General features: G+C 35.9%; 1 protein-coding gene and 1 pseudogene across 1 annotated transcript; both read right to left on the bottom strand.

Annotated features, from left to right (window-relative positions):
• Positions 1–6,372: 6,372 nt before the first annotated feature.
• Positions 6,373–6,919, bottom strand: LOC141511002 (ras-related protein Rap-1b-like; annotated as a pseudogene).
• Positions 6,920–16,986: 10,067 nt separating this feature from the next.
• LOC141511001 (actin, cytoplasmic 2-like) lies at positions 16,987–18,291 on the bottom strand. The gene is given in 2 exon segments (XM_074220353.1): positions 16,987–17,351; positions 17,353–18,291. Coding segments are annotated over 2 exon segments (1,110 nt in total). The 5' UTR covers positions 18,276–18,291; the 3' UTR covers positions 16,987–17,164.
• Between the last annotated feature and the right edge of the window lie 4,171 nt (positions 18,292–22,462).

Below are 22,462 nucleotides of genomic sequence, written 5' to 3'. Positions count from 1 at the left end.
TCCATTGCTCCTGTTTTTGTCCTTGAGAGAATAAACTGAATAGCTCTAATTCTTCTGTATGACCTTCAGTTACTTAAACACAGTTCGTATCTTCTTTTCTCCATATCTTCTCCAGACTGAAGATACTCAATTACTTTTAACAATCATCACATGATGCAGAGTCATGGCCTTTCATGATCTTGGTTGTTATCCACTGACCATGGACCAGTTTCTCAAAGACCTTTTCCTTAAACTGAACCCAGTATTCCAAGGGCTGTCTAGAACAGAGGCACTACCACCCCCTTCTGTCTGGAGCTATAGCTCACTCACTGCAGTCCAGGATGGCTTGAGTTTTTTTATTTTATATTCTTTTGAGGTGTTTTTTTTTCTGAATGTCCAATCTTAGGCTGAAACTGTCATTTCAATGTGACATGTGTATTCTTCAAGTTGATGCTGATGATGTTTGCCCATTGTTTTCAAAGAAGACCATGACATCAGAGAGATGATGCCATGACAAGAATGGAAGACCATGACATCAGAGAGATGATGCCATGACAAGAATGTGAATTGGATTTGAGTGAAGGGACACTGTGCCAAGTCACCAGTCTCATTTTCTCCTCCAGAGGTATCTAAATCCAGTGGCCAGATATGAATCAGGATGACTGGAAATGGACCAGCATATGAGGCAATCAGGGTTAAGTGACTAACCAAGGTCACACAACTAATAAGAGACAAGTATCTGAGGTCAGATCTGAACCCAGGTCCTCCAAACTTCAGAGGCAATGTTCTATTTGCCTACTATTTGCTCTACTCAGTTGGCTAGAGCTTGGTATTAATTGTAGTAAAGTCATAGGTTCAATCCTCAAATGGGCCAGATTCTTCGGGTTAGAACTGTGTACATACATAAAATTATCAGCAATTCTCTGAAATCTTCAGAGAAATTAATATGAGGACCTAATACAAAGCATTTATGTGGGGAAATAGTGTTTCTCTAAATGAAGTAAAATCTAGATTTTTCAATTGGACTTCTCATGGCTAACTTGGAAGAGATTTTAAAGCTATAAAATCATTACTGTAATCCTCTAGTCTTTTCTAGTAAATCAGTAAAAAGAAAGAGCATAGATAATAATTTTTTTATTACCAGCCCATGCCACATAATCTCATTGAACCTCAGCTTCCTCATCTGTAAATAAGGAAGTTATTTGTCCCACTTGGCAAGGCAGTATTTCTTAGAACATTTTCTTGATGTCATTGGTAACACTAGAATGATCAGGTGTCTTTTGATAAAAATATATAATTTTACTTTGAGATAAAATTTTCATTTTATTAACTATTTTCTTAGCCCAATGGATTAAAAAATCATTGTGAGGCAGCTAGTTGGTACAGTGGATAGAGCACTAGCCTTGGAGTCAGGAGTTCAAATCCAGTCTCAGACACTTAATAATTACTTATTTGTGTGACCATGGACAAATCACTTAACCCCATTGCCTTGCAAAAAAAAACCCCAAAATAATCAGTGTGTCAATTGATAGAACTTTGTCCTTCAAGGTTTTATTAAGTTTTGGTCCTTCAAGTGTTAATACTACAAGACTGAAATAGTAGTAGACCAAAAGTTCTAGGGGATTCTACTCAGTTCAAAGAAGTAGGTTTCTAGCTGTTCCTAATGGCATTTGTCCAGATTGCTTCCAAGTTACAATGGAACATCTCTGTAATCTTCATGGTTCTCATGCCTTGGGATGGTGTCACAGTAGTAAAATACTGCAGAAATTTGTTTTTTCACTGAATTCTGTTTTGGGGGGTCCCATTATAAGAAAGATCCAACAAATGACATAGCATTGTGTTTTTCTTTTAGAGATTAGCATTTAGATTTCTATATCTATCTCACTCTATCATTTACTGGAAGTTAGTACTTGATCCTTTGGGTGCCTTAAATATTTGTCTGGGTGCAGATCACCTTACAGCCTCTTAATATATTGTTGAATTCCTTTAATTTCTCACTTACAAATATCCTTTCTTCCTTAACAACCTTTCTAACTACCTCTTCTCTTTGTGAACAAAATATTATTTCTAATTCTTGTAACTTTATTTTTCCACAAATCATGGAAAGTGCTATTGAATAAACCCCAAAACAAAGCAGGTGTAATTAATCCAGTTGACAAACTTCCCTGTGCTAAATGCATTAAAGGTCTCTATTGTCTAAAATGAATTTGATGGATTAGGATACAGAAAATGAAACTGCTTGCGAGATTGGAATGTGCAGAGATTGAAGGTGTTTCTGGGAAGGGACTTAGAAGAGGCTGGAGGTTCTGGGTTCTCTCTCTCTGTCACTGTCTTCAGTTAGGAGAAATACAAAGTCATGGACATATGGATTCTGGGCCCCACTAAATTGTTGCTGGTTTTTTCCAACAATTTTTCTCAAAATGTCAAGAAAAGAGAAATATCAAAAGAGAAAAGGGAAAAACAACATTTTCTTTGTAGGAATCACAGATAAAGGAACCAATGTCAATATGCACTAAAAAGTACACATCTAAATCACAAAGAAAAAATTAATTGAATTACAAATTTGTCAAGGTAGGATAAATCTCACAAATATTAACAAAATAAAAAAATATAGGACTGAACAAGCTTGAAGAATTTTGAATTGAAAGATTTCTAGTATTTACTATATGAGAGCATAAAGAATACACATATTTCCCAGGTCAATAAAAATTTTATACAAATAAATGTGAAAAAGCAGAGTTCTAAATTTATACATAATAACACACTAAAAATATCATTTTTACAACATAGCAAATAAAAAAAGAAATAATACAGAAAGGGAAAAGAAACAGACCTAAAGAGAGTGACAATGATCAAATGACATAGTAAAATTCCTGGGATGCAACAAAAGCAATCCTCAAAGGAAAAATACATATAATTAAAAAACCTAAATTAATAAAATAAATTATTAATGAACTGAATACAAATTTTTTAAAAGGGAAAAATAAACAAATATATTCAAAATAAACAGTAAAAAGGAATCTTGAAATTTAGAGGAGGTTCATATAAATTGGTCTGAAATTGGCAATGTAAGGGACAAAAATAGACATTGAAAGAAGAACTGTTTTTAATATATATTCTACCAGATCTGTCTTCTGCTGCTAGTCCCTACTATTGTAAATGCTAACAGTTAGGACACAAATTCTCAAGTTATTTCCTTTTATGCCTTTTTTTAAATGCCTTTTTATAAGGTTGGGTTTTTTTTTTGCAAGGCAAATGGGGTTACGTGGTTTGCCCAAGGCCACACAACTAGGCAATTCTTAAGTGTCTGAGTTTAGATTTGAACTCAGGTACTCCTGACTCCAGGGCTGGTGCTCTATCCACTGTGCCCCCTAGCTGCCCAAGTTATTTCCAATAACCCAAATTGGGACTATATTTTTTCCTTCCTTATATAAAGGAAAGTATCTCCCTTACTCCATATATTGTGAGATTTTTTTCCATTTTCATTAATTTCATTCATTCAGTAACCAAACAAGTACTCAATGACAGGGAATGGGGATGTCAAAATGAAGACTATATGTGAAAGACCATGAATTCAAGGATTTCACATTCCACAGAAGAAACTGTAAAGAAAAAAATAAATTTAAAAATATACAAAGCAGATAATTACTGGCATTAAAGTTTATAGAGCACTTTATGTGTTCTCTCATTTGAGGATTATAAGAACCTTTTTAGGCAAATAGTATTATAGACCTGAATTCAAATCTAGCTTAGATACTAACTGTGTGACCTTAAGTGTGGGAAAGTCACTTAAACCCATGTACCTCTGTTTCTTCACCTGGTAAAATAAAGTGGAGAAGAAAATGGCAAATCTCTCCAGTATTTTTGCCAAGAAAATCCCAAATGGATCTCTAAAAGTGGGACATAACTGAAATGACTGGTTCAATCCAAATCATGACTAGAATAAAATGAACAACATATTACGTTAGTCCACTAATAAATAAATTTTATTATATATTTTTAAGTATAAACCCTTGGATGGTAATCCAAATTTATTTAACTACTAATGTTGCTATACAAAATTGTACCACATTAATTAGGGCTTCTAATTGTATTGGCTTTCTCAATGTAGTGGTAACATTAGGCTTGTCGATTTAAATACCATGGCTCCCTGTTGGTCATATATACAATCTCTACACCCAAATATCAAATGCATATATTAAATAATAGGAAATAATTAAATAAATATATAAAAATTTAGTTTCTGCCACTTAGGCCCTATGACCAATTGCACATAATTAAAATTACTTTCCACATTCATTTCCATGGTATTCTTCCACCTTTTAACATTTCAACCAAAACAAAAAGGAAAAGTCCAATTTAAGATTGTAAAGGTTGGACTTTCCTTCCCAATGGGACATTATTCTGAGAAGATAATCTTAATTTTTAAAGATAAGATCACTCTCTCCACAGGTTTTACAATTTTTTTTAAAAAAATCTATATACCTATGTTAATCAAAGTCCTTTTGTACAATAATAATGATCTAGTACTTCTTTCTGAAAATTACAATAAGATAAAAATGTTAAAGAAGCAAAGTCATCTAGACTAAGTCTATACAGGAGTTCTTTAGAGATTTTCTTCTATAATGCAAAAATAGTGGTGATTTTAGGATTTTCATTATTCTACTCTCCAGTAGAAATCATGGGACTAACTTAACACCCTTTACCAGGATAAGATCCAAATGGTTACAGCACTTAGACATAAAAAGCAATACTATAAGCAAATTAGAAGATCAAGGACTAGTTTACCTGTCAGATCTATGGAAAAGGGAGCAGTTTATGACTAAGGAAGTGTTGGAGAACATCACCGAAAACCAACTAGATGATTTTGATTACATTAAATTAAAAAGCTTTTGCACAAATAAAACCACTGTAACCAAGATCAAAACAAATATAGTAAATTGGGAAACAGTCTTTACAACTAATGATTCTGACAAAGGACTCATTTCTAAAATATACAGAGAACTGAGTCATATTTTTAAAACAAAAAGTCATTCCCCAATTGACAAATGGTCAAAGGATATGCAAAGGCAATTTACAGATTGAGGAGATCAAAGTAATCCATAGCCATATGAAAAATTGCTCTAAATCATTAATTATTAGAGAAATGCAAATTAAACCTTCTCTGAGGTACCACCTCACACCTCTCAGATTGGCCAATATGACCATTGTTGGAAGGGTTGTGGGAAATCTGGGACACTATTACACTGTTGGTGGAGCTGTGAACTCATCCAATCTTTCTGGAGAGCTATTTGGAACTATGCCCAAAGGGCAACAAAAATGTGCATACCCTTTGACCCAGCAATACCACTACTAGGTCTATACCCTTAAGAGATGACTAAAAAGGGGGGAAAACATCATTTGTACAAAAATATTTATAGCAGCCCTGTTTGTGGTGGCAAAGAATTGGAAATCAAATAAATGTCCTTCAATTGGGAAATGGCTTAGCAACCTGTGGTATATGTATGTCATGGAACATTATTGTTCTATTGCCTGAAGGGATTTGCATGAACTGATGCTGAGTGAGATGAGCAGAACCAGAAAAACACTGTATATCCTATCAGCAACATGGGGGTGATGTTCAACCTTGATGGACTCGCCCATTCCATCAGTGCAACAATCTGGAACAATTTTGGGCTGTTTGCAAAGGAGAACACCATCTGTATCCAGATAAAGAGCCATGGAGTTTGAACACAGTTCAAGGACTATTCCCTTTAATTTAGAAAAAAACAGATATCTTATTGTCTGATCTTGTTACCTCTTAGACTTCTTGTCTCTTCCTTAAGGATATGATTTCTCTCTCATCACTCAATTTGGATCAATGTACAACATGGAAATGAAGTAAAGATTGACAGATTGATTCCATGGGGGTGGGGTGGGGAAGGGAACTAAGATTGGAGGGAAAATTGTAAAACTCAAATAATATCTTTAATAAAAAATAAATTAATTAAAGAGGAAACTACTATTGGATATAATTGGAAAACAAATAAAATATTTATTAGAAAGAAAAAAGAAATCATGGGACTTCTTAAAGTAAACCATTTTAATACAACATTGGTGTATTTAGTACAACATTAGGGGATGTATAATATCTCTTAGCAATAAGACTGAATGTAGACTCTGGTTTTACAAAATGCATATCAGACTATTAGAAGTAAAAATTTCTTCAGACCCTGCAAGGGGATTAAAATGGGCAAAGTGATATAGTAGTTTTCACCTACTTCTTAAAGTGTACCACCACAGGAAAGGCCACTTAAGATGTTAGGTAGATTTGATAAAGATGGAATGCTTCTGGCACTGTTAAATTGGGCAACAAGTCTCCAGACTTGACTAAAGCTATAATGCATCTGTCTATTAAAGCAATTGGCATGATGATTCATTTGCCTTCCTGATCAATAGAATTTTTCTTATTAATTTGTCTGACTAGGTCATAAAAGATCTCATTAACATTTATCTTTGACTTAGCAGAAGATTCTAAGAACCCACAGTTGTTTCATTGTCATTCTAGTATCTGTCCTTACTTTTTTTCCTACAGCACTTTTGATTGTTTACCATCACACATATTACCAATGAGAATCTCTGGCACATCATCAATGTCTTTAACTTGAGGAATCTGCTCTGGAGGATCTTTTAAGTCATTATCCATTGATTATGCTATGATGGGTAATCTAATGCAAAACCTTGTCCATTTTTCTCATCCAAATCTTGCTATAAATTGTTCCATTTTTGCAATGCCCAAGATTTCAGGCATGCATTGTTGAGCATCTACTTCAACTTGCTTTCTCTTTGAATCTTCTAATGTAGAATCATATTTTATTAAGTATTCATTGAACAAACTGTACAGTCAGGGAAGATTTTTCAACACTCTTGAGCCAAGAACAACTAGCTTGTATTCATGCATAGTCAAAGGTTGTAGTTAACACTTTCAGTATTCAGGGTACTGCCATCTCACCTCCTAGAGAGCCCTCTCTCAGGAGCCAGGCTCTTCCCTCTTCCTCCCCCCAACTCTGACACCACATTTTGACTGCCAAGGCTGCCTCTACCCTTCCCTTCTTCTTTTTCCTCCTCAGACACCATTTCTTTAGCTAGTTCTTTGCCTAACTCTCAATGCATATATTTTAGAAAGAGACTACAAATAGAAAAAAAAAAACAATGAATGAAAAGAACAAATAGCCTTGGTTTCATTAAGCAAATTTTCTAGGGCTTTTTTAAATGATTTCTAGCACAAAAATTTGTCTTTCAACTCTGATGCAATATGGTGGTGAATCATTGACTATAACAATCTACGAACAATCAAAACTGCAGGTGATTCAAATGGAAACAGATAGCTACATAGCGCATGGAAATAGAATAGCATGTTGTCAATGACTGGAACAGAAAAGAAGAGAAAAACATCGTCACGTATATGTATTATGAGAAAAGGATAAGTAGGTATGACTGCAGACTAAGACCCATCATGCAAGAACACTCCCAGGATATTTAGGAAGATTGTGTTTGGAGATTGTGGAAAGATGTAAACAAGATTTGGGAGGATGAGAAAGTTTAAATGGTTTGCAAATGACACCAGCAGAGGGAGTACCTACTACAATGAAATGGTTATTGTTATGTTTGAAAATTAAGATTTGAAAATTAAAAATTTGAAAACTCTGAGACAATGGTCTGAGTATAATCAATTTATTAGTTATGCTAGCAGTAACCAAAAAACTGGGTCTAGGGCCTCTCAATAACCAAGAACTATGAAGTATGACTTAATAACCTTTCTATAGTTTTGCTAAGGAAAAGAGAACAAAGAACAGAGTTGGATAAGTGGGGGAAAACCATATAACTGGTTAAATCATCCTCATAAGGCTAGTAACCAACCCTCTCTAACATTAAGGAAAGCTTCACTGATTCATGGGACTGGTATATATCTTGTAATCTTTGCTAGAGGATCAAAACTACCAGATTTGCTATGTACTTGAAAGAGATTAAAAACTCCCCTAATTAAAGTCAGTTAAGGATAGACTGCATATCTTTTGGAGATGGAAATAAGTTAACTAATTGGGCTTTACAAATAGATATCAGTTACTATATCCAAGGAAGGCAACAGGCATGCAAATTACCCTTTCCTGACTAAGGGAGATAGTGATGAAACATAACAATCCAGGATTCTTTTGAGGCACTATAATTGGGCTGAATACACTTTACATCCTTTAATGATGATCCACTGGAGGGCAAATCTGGTGCCAGAAGCCAGGTAATTGCAGCTACAATAGTATATATTAAAGTTGCTGCTGTTAAAAAATTCATACTTGCATTTTGGAATTGAGCTAGAGAATCTGTCATGAATCAAGTTCCATCCAGGAAGTATCTTGGGGGTACCAATATGAGAGATAACAACTTTTTTTTCAAGTTAACTCAGAGGGAAATCTGAAATTCCAAGCATAACTCAAGGATACAAAAAGGTGGCCTTGGGCATATGCAGATTCAATTATAAAAATCAATCCATTATAAAATACATTTCAGAATCAATACAGCAGAAATCAATATAGTAGGAATTAAGAGGTAACATTAATTTATATCTTTTCATTATTGATATGACAAATTTTGCATATAATAAATTCAACTAAATGAGATCAGTTAGTATATTTGGAATCTTCTCTTTTCAATAAAAATAATTTGAAGTTTTTAGAAATTATTTTTTACCTGTTATATCAAAATAGTATGAGTTTTATTAGGGTTTTTTTTTTGCAAGGCAAATGGAGTTAAGTGACTTGCCCGAGGCCACACAGCTAGGTGTCTGAGTCCAGATTTGAACTCAGGTACTCCTGACTCCTGGACTGGTGCTCTATCCACTGAGCCACCTAGCTGCCCCAAGTAACTGTATTTTACCCTTGATCTACTTTGTGAAATAAAATCTCAACTTCATGAAAGTCACCTCATTTTGGAAAAATTAAAAAATTACTCCTCCCAACTGTAACCCAATTCATGAGATACCATTAAACTAACCCTCTCCCTCTCACCTCAGTGTCTCCCAATCCCCTCCACCAATAAGAAACCAGGTATCTGAGTCACTTCATCTTGTTCCTTCACTCCTATAAATAATATATTAACTATGTAGAAATCAAGGTTCCAAGTTCTTAAGCTACTGAGAGACTTGGATCTGACTTGTTTATGCAACTTCATACCTTGCTAAATTCATTTGTCTGTATGATACTTTACTTTATTCCAGTATGACAACTGTTAGGTAGACATGGCCCTATGACCATGTTAGGGCTGCTTTTATTAGGTTATGCCTATATGATTGACCTGATCATTGTTTGCTGTATTCATTGCTGGTTATTTTGATCTTCAAACCACCAAATCAGAATGACAATCAGTTATCATGATAAATGGTGCATAACTGATATTGTACAATGTCAATTAATTCTTACTGGTTACCCATCCAGAAGAAGACTTACTAAATAATTTAGTTATTGCCTCTCTTGGTGCCCAGATACTATAATCTGTTAAATAAACTTAATCCTTATGATCCTCAGATAAATCACTTTAACCCTATTGGGTCTCAGTTTCCTCAACTGTAAAAGGAAGAGGTTGAAGTACATAATTTCAGGTTCTTTCTGACTTTAAATAAATGATGCTACTTCAGAACATTCAAAAGTGACATGACTGTCATAGGCAAAACTTTTCTACAAAGCAGAAATTTAATCCCCTTGGTTTACAGCAGTAGGGGGAGTAGCCATCTCAGCACTCAGCATCACCCCTGGGGATTATACCATTCACTTCCTTCTCATCTTCCTTTTGGGGTTTCATTCTTGAGCCACCAACATCTTCAGACTCTCACCTTTTCAGCATTCCCTGTTAAAAAGACCTGTCTCATATTCAATCCCAGGTTCTTTCTTCGTATTTGTCTTATTCCTTTGCCTGAACAACTTGCTAAATAAACTGATTAGCTAATCTCTACTCAACTAATTCAAGGATTCCTGGGCCCATTTTAAAGGACACAACTCCAAAAGTAAAGCCTTAACTCAAATGACTAATTATGAGAATTTTAAGCACCTGGCAAACAGGTGGCAAAGATTTTGGGGGGGAACAGCATGTTTAGCTATTAACTACCAATGCCATCAGTAAGGTCATCCCTGACTGTACTATATAAGGCATTTGAAGATATAAATAGGGATCATCTATTCTTTCCTTTATTGTCTAGGTTTTAGACACTAAGCTAGATTTTATAAAGTCTAGTTCCTGCTCCTAAGGAAAGGTGCTTGGGGTACAAGAAAACAAGAAAACCTACCTGCAGGAATTGTAGTACATAGAACAGTATTTCTCAAGTTCTAGGTTGAGAATTTATAGACTTTAAAAAGTCTAGGTTATGTTTTAGCAGTGCAAAACCTGAGTATTTATTGTTACTTTGAAAAAAGTGAAGGGAAAGGTTATAAAGGTAGGAAGGAGACTAGTATTCAAAACTGAAACTCAGATTACTCTCCTCCTTTCCTCATTCTATAAAGTTATAGCCTTGAATTCAGGAGGATCTAAATTCAAATCTGGCCTCAAGATAGTTACTAATTGTTTGACCCTGGGCAAGTCACTTAAACCTGATTGCCTTGAATCTTGGGACATTTCCAGTAGACTTGGCCATTAGACCCAGATGGGTCCAGAGGAGAAAGTAAGGCTGGTGACTTAGCACAGAACACCATCCCCCACTCAAATCCAATTCAGGTGCATGTCATGGCATCATCTGTCTGATACAATCTTCTTTGAGAATGAAGGACAAACATTGAAAGGTCCATATCCCAACACAATTGAGAACTCTGTCCTCTCCTACCTTTGCTACTCTGTATGCCTTGTCCATTAGTCATGGTTTTCCAACCCCAAACTATACTTCAATCAATAAAATATTTGAATATTCCACCTATAACCTCAGTAGCTATTCTGCATTCTTTGAAGCTCAAAGAGAATACAGAATATTAAAAAATGATAATGAACAGTTTGCTTTTGAAGTCAACAGGTTTGATGAGTAAGGATTTTTGACAGTGAAAGTTTGTAGAATAGAAAACTTCTCTTTATAGTACATCAAGGCATGAACTGAAGTGTCGAAATATTATTCTATGTGCCCTACAATTCCTGCAAGTAGGTTTCCTAGTATTAAGCAAATTTCCTTATAAACAGGAAACTGAAGCAAATAGAGTTAGGGAATGCAAACAAATTTGATAGACAATGCAGCACTGAATATGGCTGACAGCAAACTATCTTTTCTCGTCTCCCCAACTTTTCTGTATGCGACTGGGGTAATTACTGGAAGGATATGGCATAAAGCACAAACCTAGATCAACTTGGATACCCATGAATACTTTCCTCATGTCATTATAATAATCTAAGACAGAAAACATAAGACAAAACATGGCATGGGCTTTTCTTTGTTTTAATCTTTGTTGATCTGTCCCTAGCAAACATTCTTCTACTTATTCTATGTTATTCATCAATTCTTGATGAATAATGTATCTATTATCTAGCCAAAACAGATTCTGTCCTTTCTACAGAATGATACTTGGAAATACATGGATAAGAAAGCCTAAATATTCCCTATGTTCTCTAATTTCAATGTGGGAATAATTCTCCAACTGCTGTCAACAGGGCTGTACACATACCTAATACCCATATCATACATCCCCAACCCCCACCCCTACCTCCAATCTCCTGAAGGATATAGAGGCTGGAGCAGCATCTTACCCAAAGCGAACCTGAAGCAATTTCAGTGGTGGGAAGTGGGGGGAGGGCAGTAGGTAGGGTTGTAGCATTAAAGACAATCCCTCCTCAGGAGTAGCAGTTCTACCACACTTGGGTTTGTGTCTTCTGTATTTTCTAAGATTTAAAAATTATATTATCTTAATGGGTTTAAGGTCTTGGTCTTCTTCTGAATTTATTTCACTCTGATTTGAAATAGGTTGTGACAGAAGATTAAATTAAATACTTATTAGTCATCATATACTTTAGTAAGAGAGGGTACTGCTTATTCAGTCTTGCTAGAAGATTTTCTCTGCCTTTTGTCGTAGTTGTTTTGGGTATGTAGTCATTATAGGCAATAAATAGTGAATTCATTGTTATTTTAAGAATTTTATTATTATTAAATTTTTAATTATTACTAGAAAAAACAACTAGCAGGATTATATGCACTAATCTCTTACTTCCCAGCACTGGTCACATGGCATAGAATTCAGGAAACATGGGTTCTAGTCATGCTGGCTCACTGGCTTAGTTTCCTAATTTATTTATTTAAAAATCCTTTATTAAATTCCCAAATTTAAACACCAAGAAGGGGCAGTTATGTATGCAAAGCTGGAAATAAAAAGGTCATTCTCTATGAAACTATAAATATCCCTTCCATACTCCCTGTTTTTTTAAATTAAATTATATATTTTACATTACTTGCAAAACTGTCCTTTTGGACAGTTAATTTCTGTACTCATCTATACATTTAAAATTTTTTATTGCTAGCCTCCCCTTTATAACATCATTATTACTAAACCTTTCATAACCCTCCAGTCATATATGAAATAACCAAAAAATAAAGTGAGGGAAGGAGAATTTTATAACAACTTATAAGACTCAAGAAAATGAAAACATAATAGCCAAGTCCAAAATTATACCTTTTCTGCACCCACCTTGAATACATCACTTTTTTTTTTGTCAAGAGGTGGTCTTTCTGCAAGGGTCCTCTGCAAACATGGTTAGTCATGTCATTGATGAGATCTTATACTAAGCAAGATTCTCTTAAATCAGTCCTCTTTGTCATTTTTATAGCATAATAATATTGCATTACATTCTTAAGACTAAATTTGTCCAGCAATTCCTCAAATGTCTTCAAAGTTAGCTTCTAGTATTTTTCTGTCCCTCCTTAAGAAATTTGTTATGCTTACAATTGGTCCCCTGCTTATGTCTCCCCTCTTAATTCCTTTCCCTACCTTCCTGCTTTTTTTCTTTATTGAGATGTAATTCCACACCAAAGTGTGTGTGTATATGTATACGTGTGTGTGTGTGTGTGTGTGTGTGTGTGTGTGTGTGTAAATGTATTCAACCCTTCTGTGATGGTGTCTGGAGCATCAGAAGCAGAACCAGAAGGGAAATGAAGAACAGTAGTTTTGGGACTTTCCTCAAAATGATACCTCTAGAAGATTACCAAGAAAAAAAATGGGTTGAAGACTTGTAGGAATGATCCAGAATAAGAAGGCTATGGGGATAGAGGGATCCAGGTGAGAAGGAAATATAGAGAAGTAAATTAATGTTGTATCCTGGTATTCAGTAAACCCAAAGACCCCAGTTCCTAGGATATAGAATCATTTGATTAAAAATACTCCCCAGATATCCCACACCTTATATCAAATAAATACGTGAATCAGAGTAAAAGGTCACATCATAAATAACCAAAAAAAAATGCCTATAAGATAGTTTGGAAAAGATGGCAAAAACAAAATGACAAACAGTGGAGCTGTGGAAAAACAATATATTGATACACTATTAGTGGAGTATATTATATGCAATTCCTTTCAATTTCTCAAATAAATTTCATTTTCTGGTTTTTTCCTGGAGTGTTATGTTTATATTTCAGGGTTCCTATGCAGCCTGACTTTTTTATAGGAATTGCTTGAAAATTCTGTATTCCATTAAATGTCTATTTTCTCCCATTTGATTGAACTGAGGTGTTTTATGACTTCCTAACAAAAAAACTCCTTTGTTCTTATATATTCTTATATATTCTATTCTGATCTCTATAACTTCCCAGACTTCTGTTTATTGTTTTGCTTCCATCAATGTGTATCCTCAGTATTCCCTATTCATGATGATCTTCTGTGTAACTAATGTTTACTGAGCAGGAGCTAATTTGATAATATTAAGCTATTACTCTCCCCTCATTGGTAATTGAGGAAAGTGGCATGTATCCTGGGGCCAACATCAAAGTGTTAGATCCTTACATTTGCATCTGTTTGATGGATGGTGAATGGATGCAATTCTAGCCTAATATGCCCCTTGGAAAGAGGCAAAGGAAAAGAAGCAAGGACTTGACCAGAACCTTCCTCCTGCTCCTCCTCAAAAGACAGGTTATTTTAGTATCCCCTGTAGAGAGATGGGGTAGACTATAGATCAGATATCTAACAATGCCATACTACTAGTCAGTCACTTTTTAAATAAAATTCCGGACAGTAAGCACAAAAAAACTATCTAACATCTATAAAATGAGAGACATGGATTAGATGATTGCTATGTTACCTTCTAATTCTAAAATTCTGAGTCTACACACTTTCTAATATAACGTGCCCTTGATGCCCAGAAATGGAGCAAAAACAATATGTTTAAGAATATTCAGTGTTTATACTCTGCATTCTGAATTTCACTTTATACTTTTCAATGAAATGATGTGTCAAATTTTTATAAAAGTAAATAGTCATCACCATCATTAGTATTCTACTCCTACTATTGGTATTATATTTAATACATTTCAGTATGATAGGAAGCTCCTTAGATCTTTCCCTTCAATTTTCCATAGTATTCATTGTGTGTTTATAGTAGAAACTCAATAAATGTTTTATATATAGTGCACACACTTGAAAGAGTGCATACAAAAACAGAATTTGAAATCAGAGGAGATTAGTTTGAAACCCAGTTTAGTCATTTGTCTTATTGTGTTATGTATTTGAACTTGGGCAAGTTGCTTCACTTTTCTAAATATGTATGTTTCTTTTTCTTACTCCATAAAATGAAATGTATGAACTGTTTTCCAGTTTACTCTTCTCTACATACTTATTGCATATCATTACTTCAAATTTCTGAGATTTGTATTTCTCCCCTCGGTAATTAGTAGTTTCTTGAGTCTATCTTAAGTGAATAAAAAGTCAAACATGCTCCTGAATGAATCTCTCTCTGTCTCTCACTCTTGCTCTCTCTCTCCCCCATAGCTAAAAATCAAATATTCTGTTGAATGAAGCATAACTATACTGAACATACCATTTTAGAAGTTAAGATGTTTGAATAAAGAGGAAAACTAACTAAACCCTCTCTCTTGTCCACACAACTCCTGTATGGGCCGGGGTGATCTTTCTCAATTCCTCCTTCCACTATGTCTATGACTGTGACTTTTCTCTTAATTATCAACTTCTAAACCACCACTAGTAGGAAAAAAAAATGAGGTTCTTTAAATATGCAGAAAAGAACAAAGATATCTGAGATAACCAAGGCAGGTGTACCCTGAGGAAAGCAGTTCCTTCTTTACTTATCAAGTCTCTTTTGCCTTACCTTACTTGTGCTCAGAGTTGTAATAAGATCTGGATTTGCATGGCATTTTTCCTAATATTTTATGGGAGATTTATAATCCAATTTACTAAGAAAAATATATCTGGTTCATATTGAGCCAGTAGTCAGAGAAAATGTCCACTGATTCAGAAAGAATTTTACTTCCTTTCAATCCACTACCTTTGATGAAGAGAGAGAGAGAGAGAGAGAGAGAGAGAGAGAGAGAGAGAACAAGAATGAGAACAATATCTTCAATATCTTAGATAAACAAGAAACAAGTTTCTTTGGAAAACACTTGGGCAATAGGAAAATAAAAATGTTTAAGTAAAGATGGTTGGGTGTGAGGTGTAGGAATTTCATCTTTTTGCCTTGCCACTGACAGACAGATAGCTACAATCTTGTCATTCACTTAAAATTGCACTTTTGGGTAATCTTAAATACTTCAAAAGTTCTCTTCAATGAATTCTTTCTTTCTTGAATAACTAACACTAATTACATAGTTACTATCACATGAGGGCCTAAAATCATTTTGTATTTAAAAGTACTCCTTATACTCAGAGTCTTGGAACCTCACTATACTATCCTAGTGGAGGAGATAGTGTCAGATTTGGACACTAGAGAACTGAATTCAAAGCTCGCTTTGATCATACTGTGTGACCATTAGCCTCAATTATCAATTAATTAGCCTCTAAGACAGTTTTCTCATCTGTACAATTGGAATGGTATTTCCCTATTTTGCTTACTGTTATGAAAAAAGTACAATGTAAGCTTAAATGTATCACACAATACAAAACCAAGTCATAATCTCCTTGAAAGGAGATGGGAAAGTATAGTTCTATCCACATTGAGGGAGGAGCCAGAGAAAGATTTTTCTTTATTCAAAATCTTGAACCTCCAGCCACTGTTATATATGAAGTCTCATCTGAGGATCAATGTCTTTAATTTATCATTATCTTTTCTCTGATTGAGAGTTTAGATATTGTTTTAATTTTTCCTTCAAGCTTATCTAAAGCAAAATGTTTTTCTCCACTACATCAACAAGGAAAATTAAATTTTGAAATTTTTTTTCAGTTTACTTGCAGAACTTTTATTTTCTTTACACAATGATGTGTTGGGCATTACAATTCTCAACTCTTAGGATCACTTACAAATTTTGGTATTCTACTGTCATGTGAGAACATTAAGGCAATGTACAAAAATCTTACATAAATTAACTAGATGCACAAATTTACAGGTTGTAAATGCAAACTTTTGCAACTCAAGGTTGAGTAACTTAGCCCCATGACATTAGGGGGAAAACAGTGGGTTAAGAAAAAAAAAACTGGTTCCTAAGACTTGGATTCAATATGTATTCCCGCTAGGATGAAGGCAAGATATAACGCATATTTAATAACTCTTGCCAGCCTCAGAAATTCTGCAAGTCAGCTCTTTTAGATGCTGGAAATCTGACCTTTAGATACCCTGTACAGATCTGATGCTTAATAGGACTAAACTGTACAGCTGTTGAATGTCAACCAGCCAAATATTATATTACCGTATTATCAGGTCTATTCTCTATAGAAGTTAACTCTTAGCCTTACCTGTCAAAATGAAGTGACCTGTATCAGGGTTTAGATCAAAGATATGTACAAGGTATGCTAAAATGTACACCAAGGAAACAAATGTCAACTTGAATATGAGGTTAAATTAGTAATGGTTCACCAATCTAAAAAGTGCTGATATTTGTCTAATATCAGATACAAACTTCCCCAAGGACAAGTTTCTTTTCAAAGAAGGCTTATTCCAGTTTCATGAGGCTAACATGAGGTGTATATTTGCCAGGGCAAATTTTTACTTTGTGAATACTCATGCAGCAAATGCTATGCATCTGCTAGCAGTCCATTTAGAAGCATTTGTGATGGACAATGTTTGGGCCAGATTCATCATATTCTTGTTTACTGATCCACATCTGCTGGAAGGTGGAGAGAGAAGCCAGAATAGAACCACCAATCCAGACTGAATACTTACATTCAGGTGGAGCATTAATTTTCATTGTGCTAGGTGCCAGGGCTGTGATTTCTTTCTGCATTACCAGGGTACATAGTAGTACCACCAGACAGTACTGTGTTGGCATATAGATTCTTTCAGATATCAACATCACATTTCATGATAGAATTGAGAGTGGTCTCATCAATGCCACAGGATTCCATACCCAGGAAGGATGGCTGGAAGAGGGCCTCTGGACACCTGAACCTCTCATTGCCAATGGTGATCACCTGGCCATCAGGCAGCTCATAGCTCTTCTCCAGGGAGGAGGATGAAGCAGCAGTGGCCATCTCCTGTTCGAAGTCCAGGGCAACATAGCACAGCTTCTCCTTGATATCATGATCAATTTCCCTCTCACCTGTGGTGGTGAAGCTGTACCCTCTTTTTGTCAGTATCTTCATGAGGTAGTCTGTCAGATCACAGCCACCCAAATCCAGATAGAGGATGGCATAGGGAAGGGCATAGCCCTCATAGATGGGCACAGTGTGGGTGACACCATCACCAGAGTCCATGACAATGCCAGTGGTACGACCAGAGGCATACAGAGACAACACAGCCTGAATAGCAACATACATGGCTGGGGTGTTGAAGGTCTCAAACATGATCTGTGTCATCTTCTCTGTGTTGGCCTTAGGATTTAAAGGAGCTTCTGTAAGCAGAACAGGGTGTTCTTCAGGGGATACATGAAGCTCATTGTAGAAGGTATGATGGCAGATTTTCTCCATGTCATCCCAGTTGGTAACAATGCCATGCTCAATGGGATATTTCAGAGTCAGGATACCTCTCTTGCTCTGGGCCTCATCACCAACATAACTGTCCTTCTGCCCCATTCCCACCATGACAGCCTGGTGTCTTGGGCATCCAGCAATGGAGGGGAACACAGCCCGAGGAGCATCATCCCCAGCAAAGCCAGCTTTGCACATGCCAGAGCCACTGTCAATCACAAGAGCAGCAATTTCTTCTTCCATTTTTGTTTAATCTGAGACTGCACAGTGTCCAAGTCTAAGAGTCGGGAGCCAGGGGAGGGTGGGGGCGATCTTGGGCAGTCTGGAGTAGCCTACAAGTGCTGCAGGCTACCACTGAGTGAGACCTCAAAATTTTATTATAAGATTTTAAAATGTTCATTTTTAATGTTCTATTATTTCATTTTTCTATTAACAAATTCATAGCTAGAGTGAGCAAAGTACAAGAGTACTAGATCTATCAGCAATCTATTCCACCAGCAACCAGAGTAACTTAAAAAGTTACAAAGGCAACTGCAGAAATAGTTATAAATATGAACAGAAGACAATGGCAATATTTATCCATAAATATGTGCTTTGAACATAATTACACATATCAATGCAACTATTAATAACTGACAATTTTGGTTTTCTCATTTTATTGTTTTCTTTTTCAAATTTATTTTTGTGTTGTGAATTGTAACTACTTTAGTCTATCAACTATTAATATTAACTTTCTAGTTCATTTATAACACACAGATATTTTGCATATATTGTCATTCTACAAGTAATCATTGCCTTACTTTGCTTTGCTGCTTAACATATTTACTCATGTTTCATATCTATATGTACTGCTATTGACACATGTACATAATATATGCTATATGGAAATTAGACCTGTAGTCCCTGAGGAAGTGTCAGAACTGAGAAAAACGAAAATATATAGAGAAATAAAGAGATAGAAACAGAGAGACAGGAAATGAGAAAGGAAGGAAGGCAAATGGGAGAGCTGCCTACTAGATAATACTATAGACAGCATCACCGAAACAGTTGGCAGTATCAGTATGAGATAAGTCAGTTTGAGTGGGCTGCAGGATTCTTCTACCTCTATATCAGTTGTCAACTTAAGAAATCTCTCCCTACATCCCCAATTGATAAATTATCAAAGGATATGAATAGAGAGTTTTCAAATGAAGAAATTAAAGCCATATATAATTATATGAAAAAATGCTCCAAATCATTATTGGTTAGAGAAATACAAATTAAAACAACTCTGAGATATCACCTCATATTTATCAAATTGGCTAAGATAACAAAAAGAGAAAATGATCAATGTTGGAGAGGTTGTGGGGAGATTGGGGTATTGATGCATTGCTGGTGGAGTTGTGAAATGACCCAACCATTCTGGAGAACAATATAGAACCATGCCCAAAGAGCAATAAACCTATTCCTAGACTTTGACACAGCAATTATAATCCTAGGCCTCCATACTGAATAAATCATAAAAATGGGAAAAGTCTCACATGCTCCAAAGTTTTCAGAGCAGCTCTTTTTGTAGTGCCAAATAATTGGAAATGGAGGAGATGTCCATCAATTGGGGAATGGTTAAAAAGTTTTGATATGCTTCTGACCAAGATGGTGGAGAGAAGACAGGCACTGTGCTAAGTGCTCCTGGTTCCCCTCAAAGATAATATGAAAGAAACAGCTTAACATAAATTTGATCAATAAACCCAGAAAAAAAAGCTGGAAGAACACCTAACAACAAGGTATGTCTCAGGGGACCGTGGTTGAATGGAGAGTGGAGACCAGAGGGCCAGTATAGGGACAGCAGCAGGGGGAAGAAAGAGGACTCGGCCAGCCCAGAGACTTTGGGAAATGGCAGGTCTGAGGTCCAACTTTAGCCATGGAATCTTTGGCCAGGTGGAGAAGAGCTCTGGTGAACTCCAGTTGTTGGGAGGGTGAGTTCCAGCACAGAGAGCTACTGAGTACCCCTGGAAAATGACCAGCTGGGCACAAAACTTGAGCTCCATACTTTTTGTGGAGCCCTCTTCCCAGAACTAAGGGTAGACCCCTCAGGCTCAGGCGTGTGCAATAGAGTTCACTCAGCTGAAAGGGAGATTAACTCCCTCCCCCAGGGCCCAGCCCATTGTTCAAGGACAATTCAGACCCTGCTGCCCCTCACTCCTTCCTTACATCCTCCAGAATTAAGGAGAGGGCTTCAAACACTCCAGAGAAAGCAACTAGCCCCTCCTACTGGCCAGCCCTTGGAATTACCAAACCAAGTGGACAAAGCCTTTAGGGTTTTTGAAAACCCTAGAGAGATTTTCTCTGAGAGCCAGTTTCTCCCCCAACACAAGATCCTAGGAAAATGAAGAAAGGCCATCAGTAAGGGGCGGGGTGGCTATGGAAAAATTCTTAGAAAAAAACAGACGATAACCCAGAGAGATCTAGCACTTTCTGAGAAGAATATGAATTGGCCTCCAGTCCAGAAAGACTTCCTGGAAGAAATCAGGAAGGAGTTTAAAAATCAATTAGAAAAATCTGGAAAAGAAACTCAAGAGAAAATTAATATGGCACAAGAGAAAATTAACATCTCACAACTAGAAAACAAATCCTTGGAAAATATAATTGGATAAAACAAAAAGAAAATAATTCTCTCAAAACTACAGGTGGGAAAATGGAAAACTTCAAAAATAGAATTGACTAACTGGAAAAGGAGTTGCAAAAGATAAATGAAGAAAATTCTTCTCTAAAAAATGGAATCTGTAGAGACTAATGACTTCATGAGACAAGAAGATTCTGTTAAACAAAACCAAAAGATTGAAAAAATAGAAGAAAATGTAAAATATCTCATCAGTAAAAATACAGACCTCAAGAACAGAGCAAGAAGGGACAACCTGAGAATTATAGGTCTTCTTGAAAACAAAGAAGAGAAAAAAAGCCTGTACCCAATATTACAGGATTTAGTGATAGAAAACTGCCCTGATATCATGGAATCAGTGGGCAAAATAGTTATTGAAAGAATGCATTGATCCACTCTGGAAAGAGATCCTAAAATGAAAACACCAAGGAATGTTGTGTCCAAATTTCAGAACTATCAAATAAAAGAGAAAACCCTGCAAGCATCCAGAAAGGAGCCACAGTAAGGATTATGCAGGACCTGACTGAATCAAGATTGAGGGATTGAAGGGCCTGGAATGAGATATTCCAAAGAACAAGGAAGCTTGGAATGCTGCCAAGAATCCACTATCCAGCAAAGCTGAGCTTTCTCTTCCAGGGGAAAAGATGGACATTGAATGAAATGGGAGACTTCTAACATTTCCTGATGAAAAGACAAAAGCTAAATAGAAAATTTGGACACCAAACAGGAGGCTCAAGTGACACATGAAAAGGTAAAAAAAATAAAGAATATCCCCACCTGGGAGAAAAGTTCTCATAACTCTTAAGAATTGTAATTCTATTAGAAAGAATATACTTAGCCAGAAGGGATGGACGCTCATGACTTTTCTGTGACTCATAATGATTTAAAAACAGTACCTCCTTAAAAAGGGGGACAGCAAGGAGATGGGAGGATGCAGAAGACTGAATGGGATAAATCTCATTACATTAAGAGGTACAAAAGACCTATTGCAATAGAGGGGAAGAAAGGAGGAGGTGAGCACCACCTGAATCTTCCTCTCATCAGACTTGGCTTAAAGTCATCTTACACACACTCAGTTAAGTTGAGAAACTTATCTTGCCTTTCAAATATTAAAAGGGTAAAGGGGGAGGTGGTAAAAGGGGAACTAACAGAAGGAAGGGAAGGAAGAAGGGAAAAAGGAAAAGAGAAGGAAGGGGGGTTGATATAGGAGGGCAAACACACTGAAGGTTGGGGTATTCAGAAACAAAATACTGGGGAATATTGATAAAGAGAAAAAAGGGGGGAAAATACAAACAGAGGAAAAATAACATGGATGGTAATAAAAAGTTAGTAATTAAAACTTTGTGAATGGGATGAACTTTCCCTTAAAACATAAGTGAATAGCAGAGTGAATTAAAAACCAGAATCCTACAATATGCTACTTACAAGAAACCCATTTGAAGCAAAGAGATGCATATATAGTAAAGGTAAAAGCAAGATATATTTTGCATCAGCTGAAGTGAAAATGATAGGTAGCAAGCCTTATCTCAGACAAAGCAGCTGCAAAAATAGATAGTGTTAAAAGAGATAAGGAAGGAAGCTATATCTTCCTAAAAGGTAACATAGACAATAAAGTAATTTCAATACTAAATATGTTTGCATGCATTGGTACAGCATCCAAATTCTTAGAGGAGAAGTTGAAAGAACTACAGGAAGACAAAGACAGCAAAACTACTAGTGGGAGACCTCAACACCTAGCTCTCAGGTTTAGACAAATCTAATCATAAAATCAACAAGAAGGAAGATAAGGAAG

Source organism: Macrotis lagotis, chromosome 2, assembly GCF_037893015.1.
Source record: "Macrotis lagotis isolate mMagLag1 chromosome 2, bilby.v1.9.chrom.fasta, whole genome shotgun sequence".
Lineage (NCBI taxonomy): Eukaryota > Metazoa > Chordata > Mammalia > Peramelemorphia > Peramelidae > Macrotis > Macrotis lagotis.
This window is presented reverse-complemented; position numbering and strand designations above follow the sequence as displayed.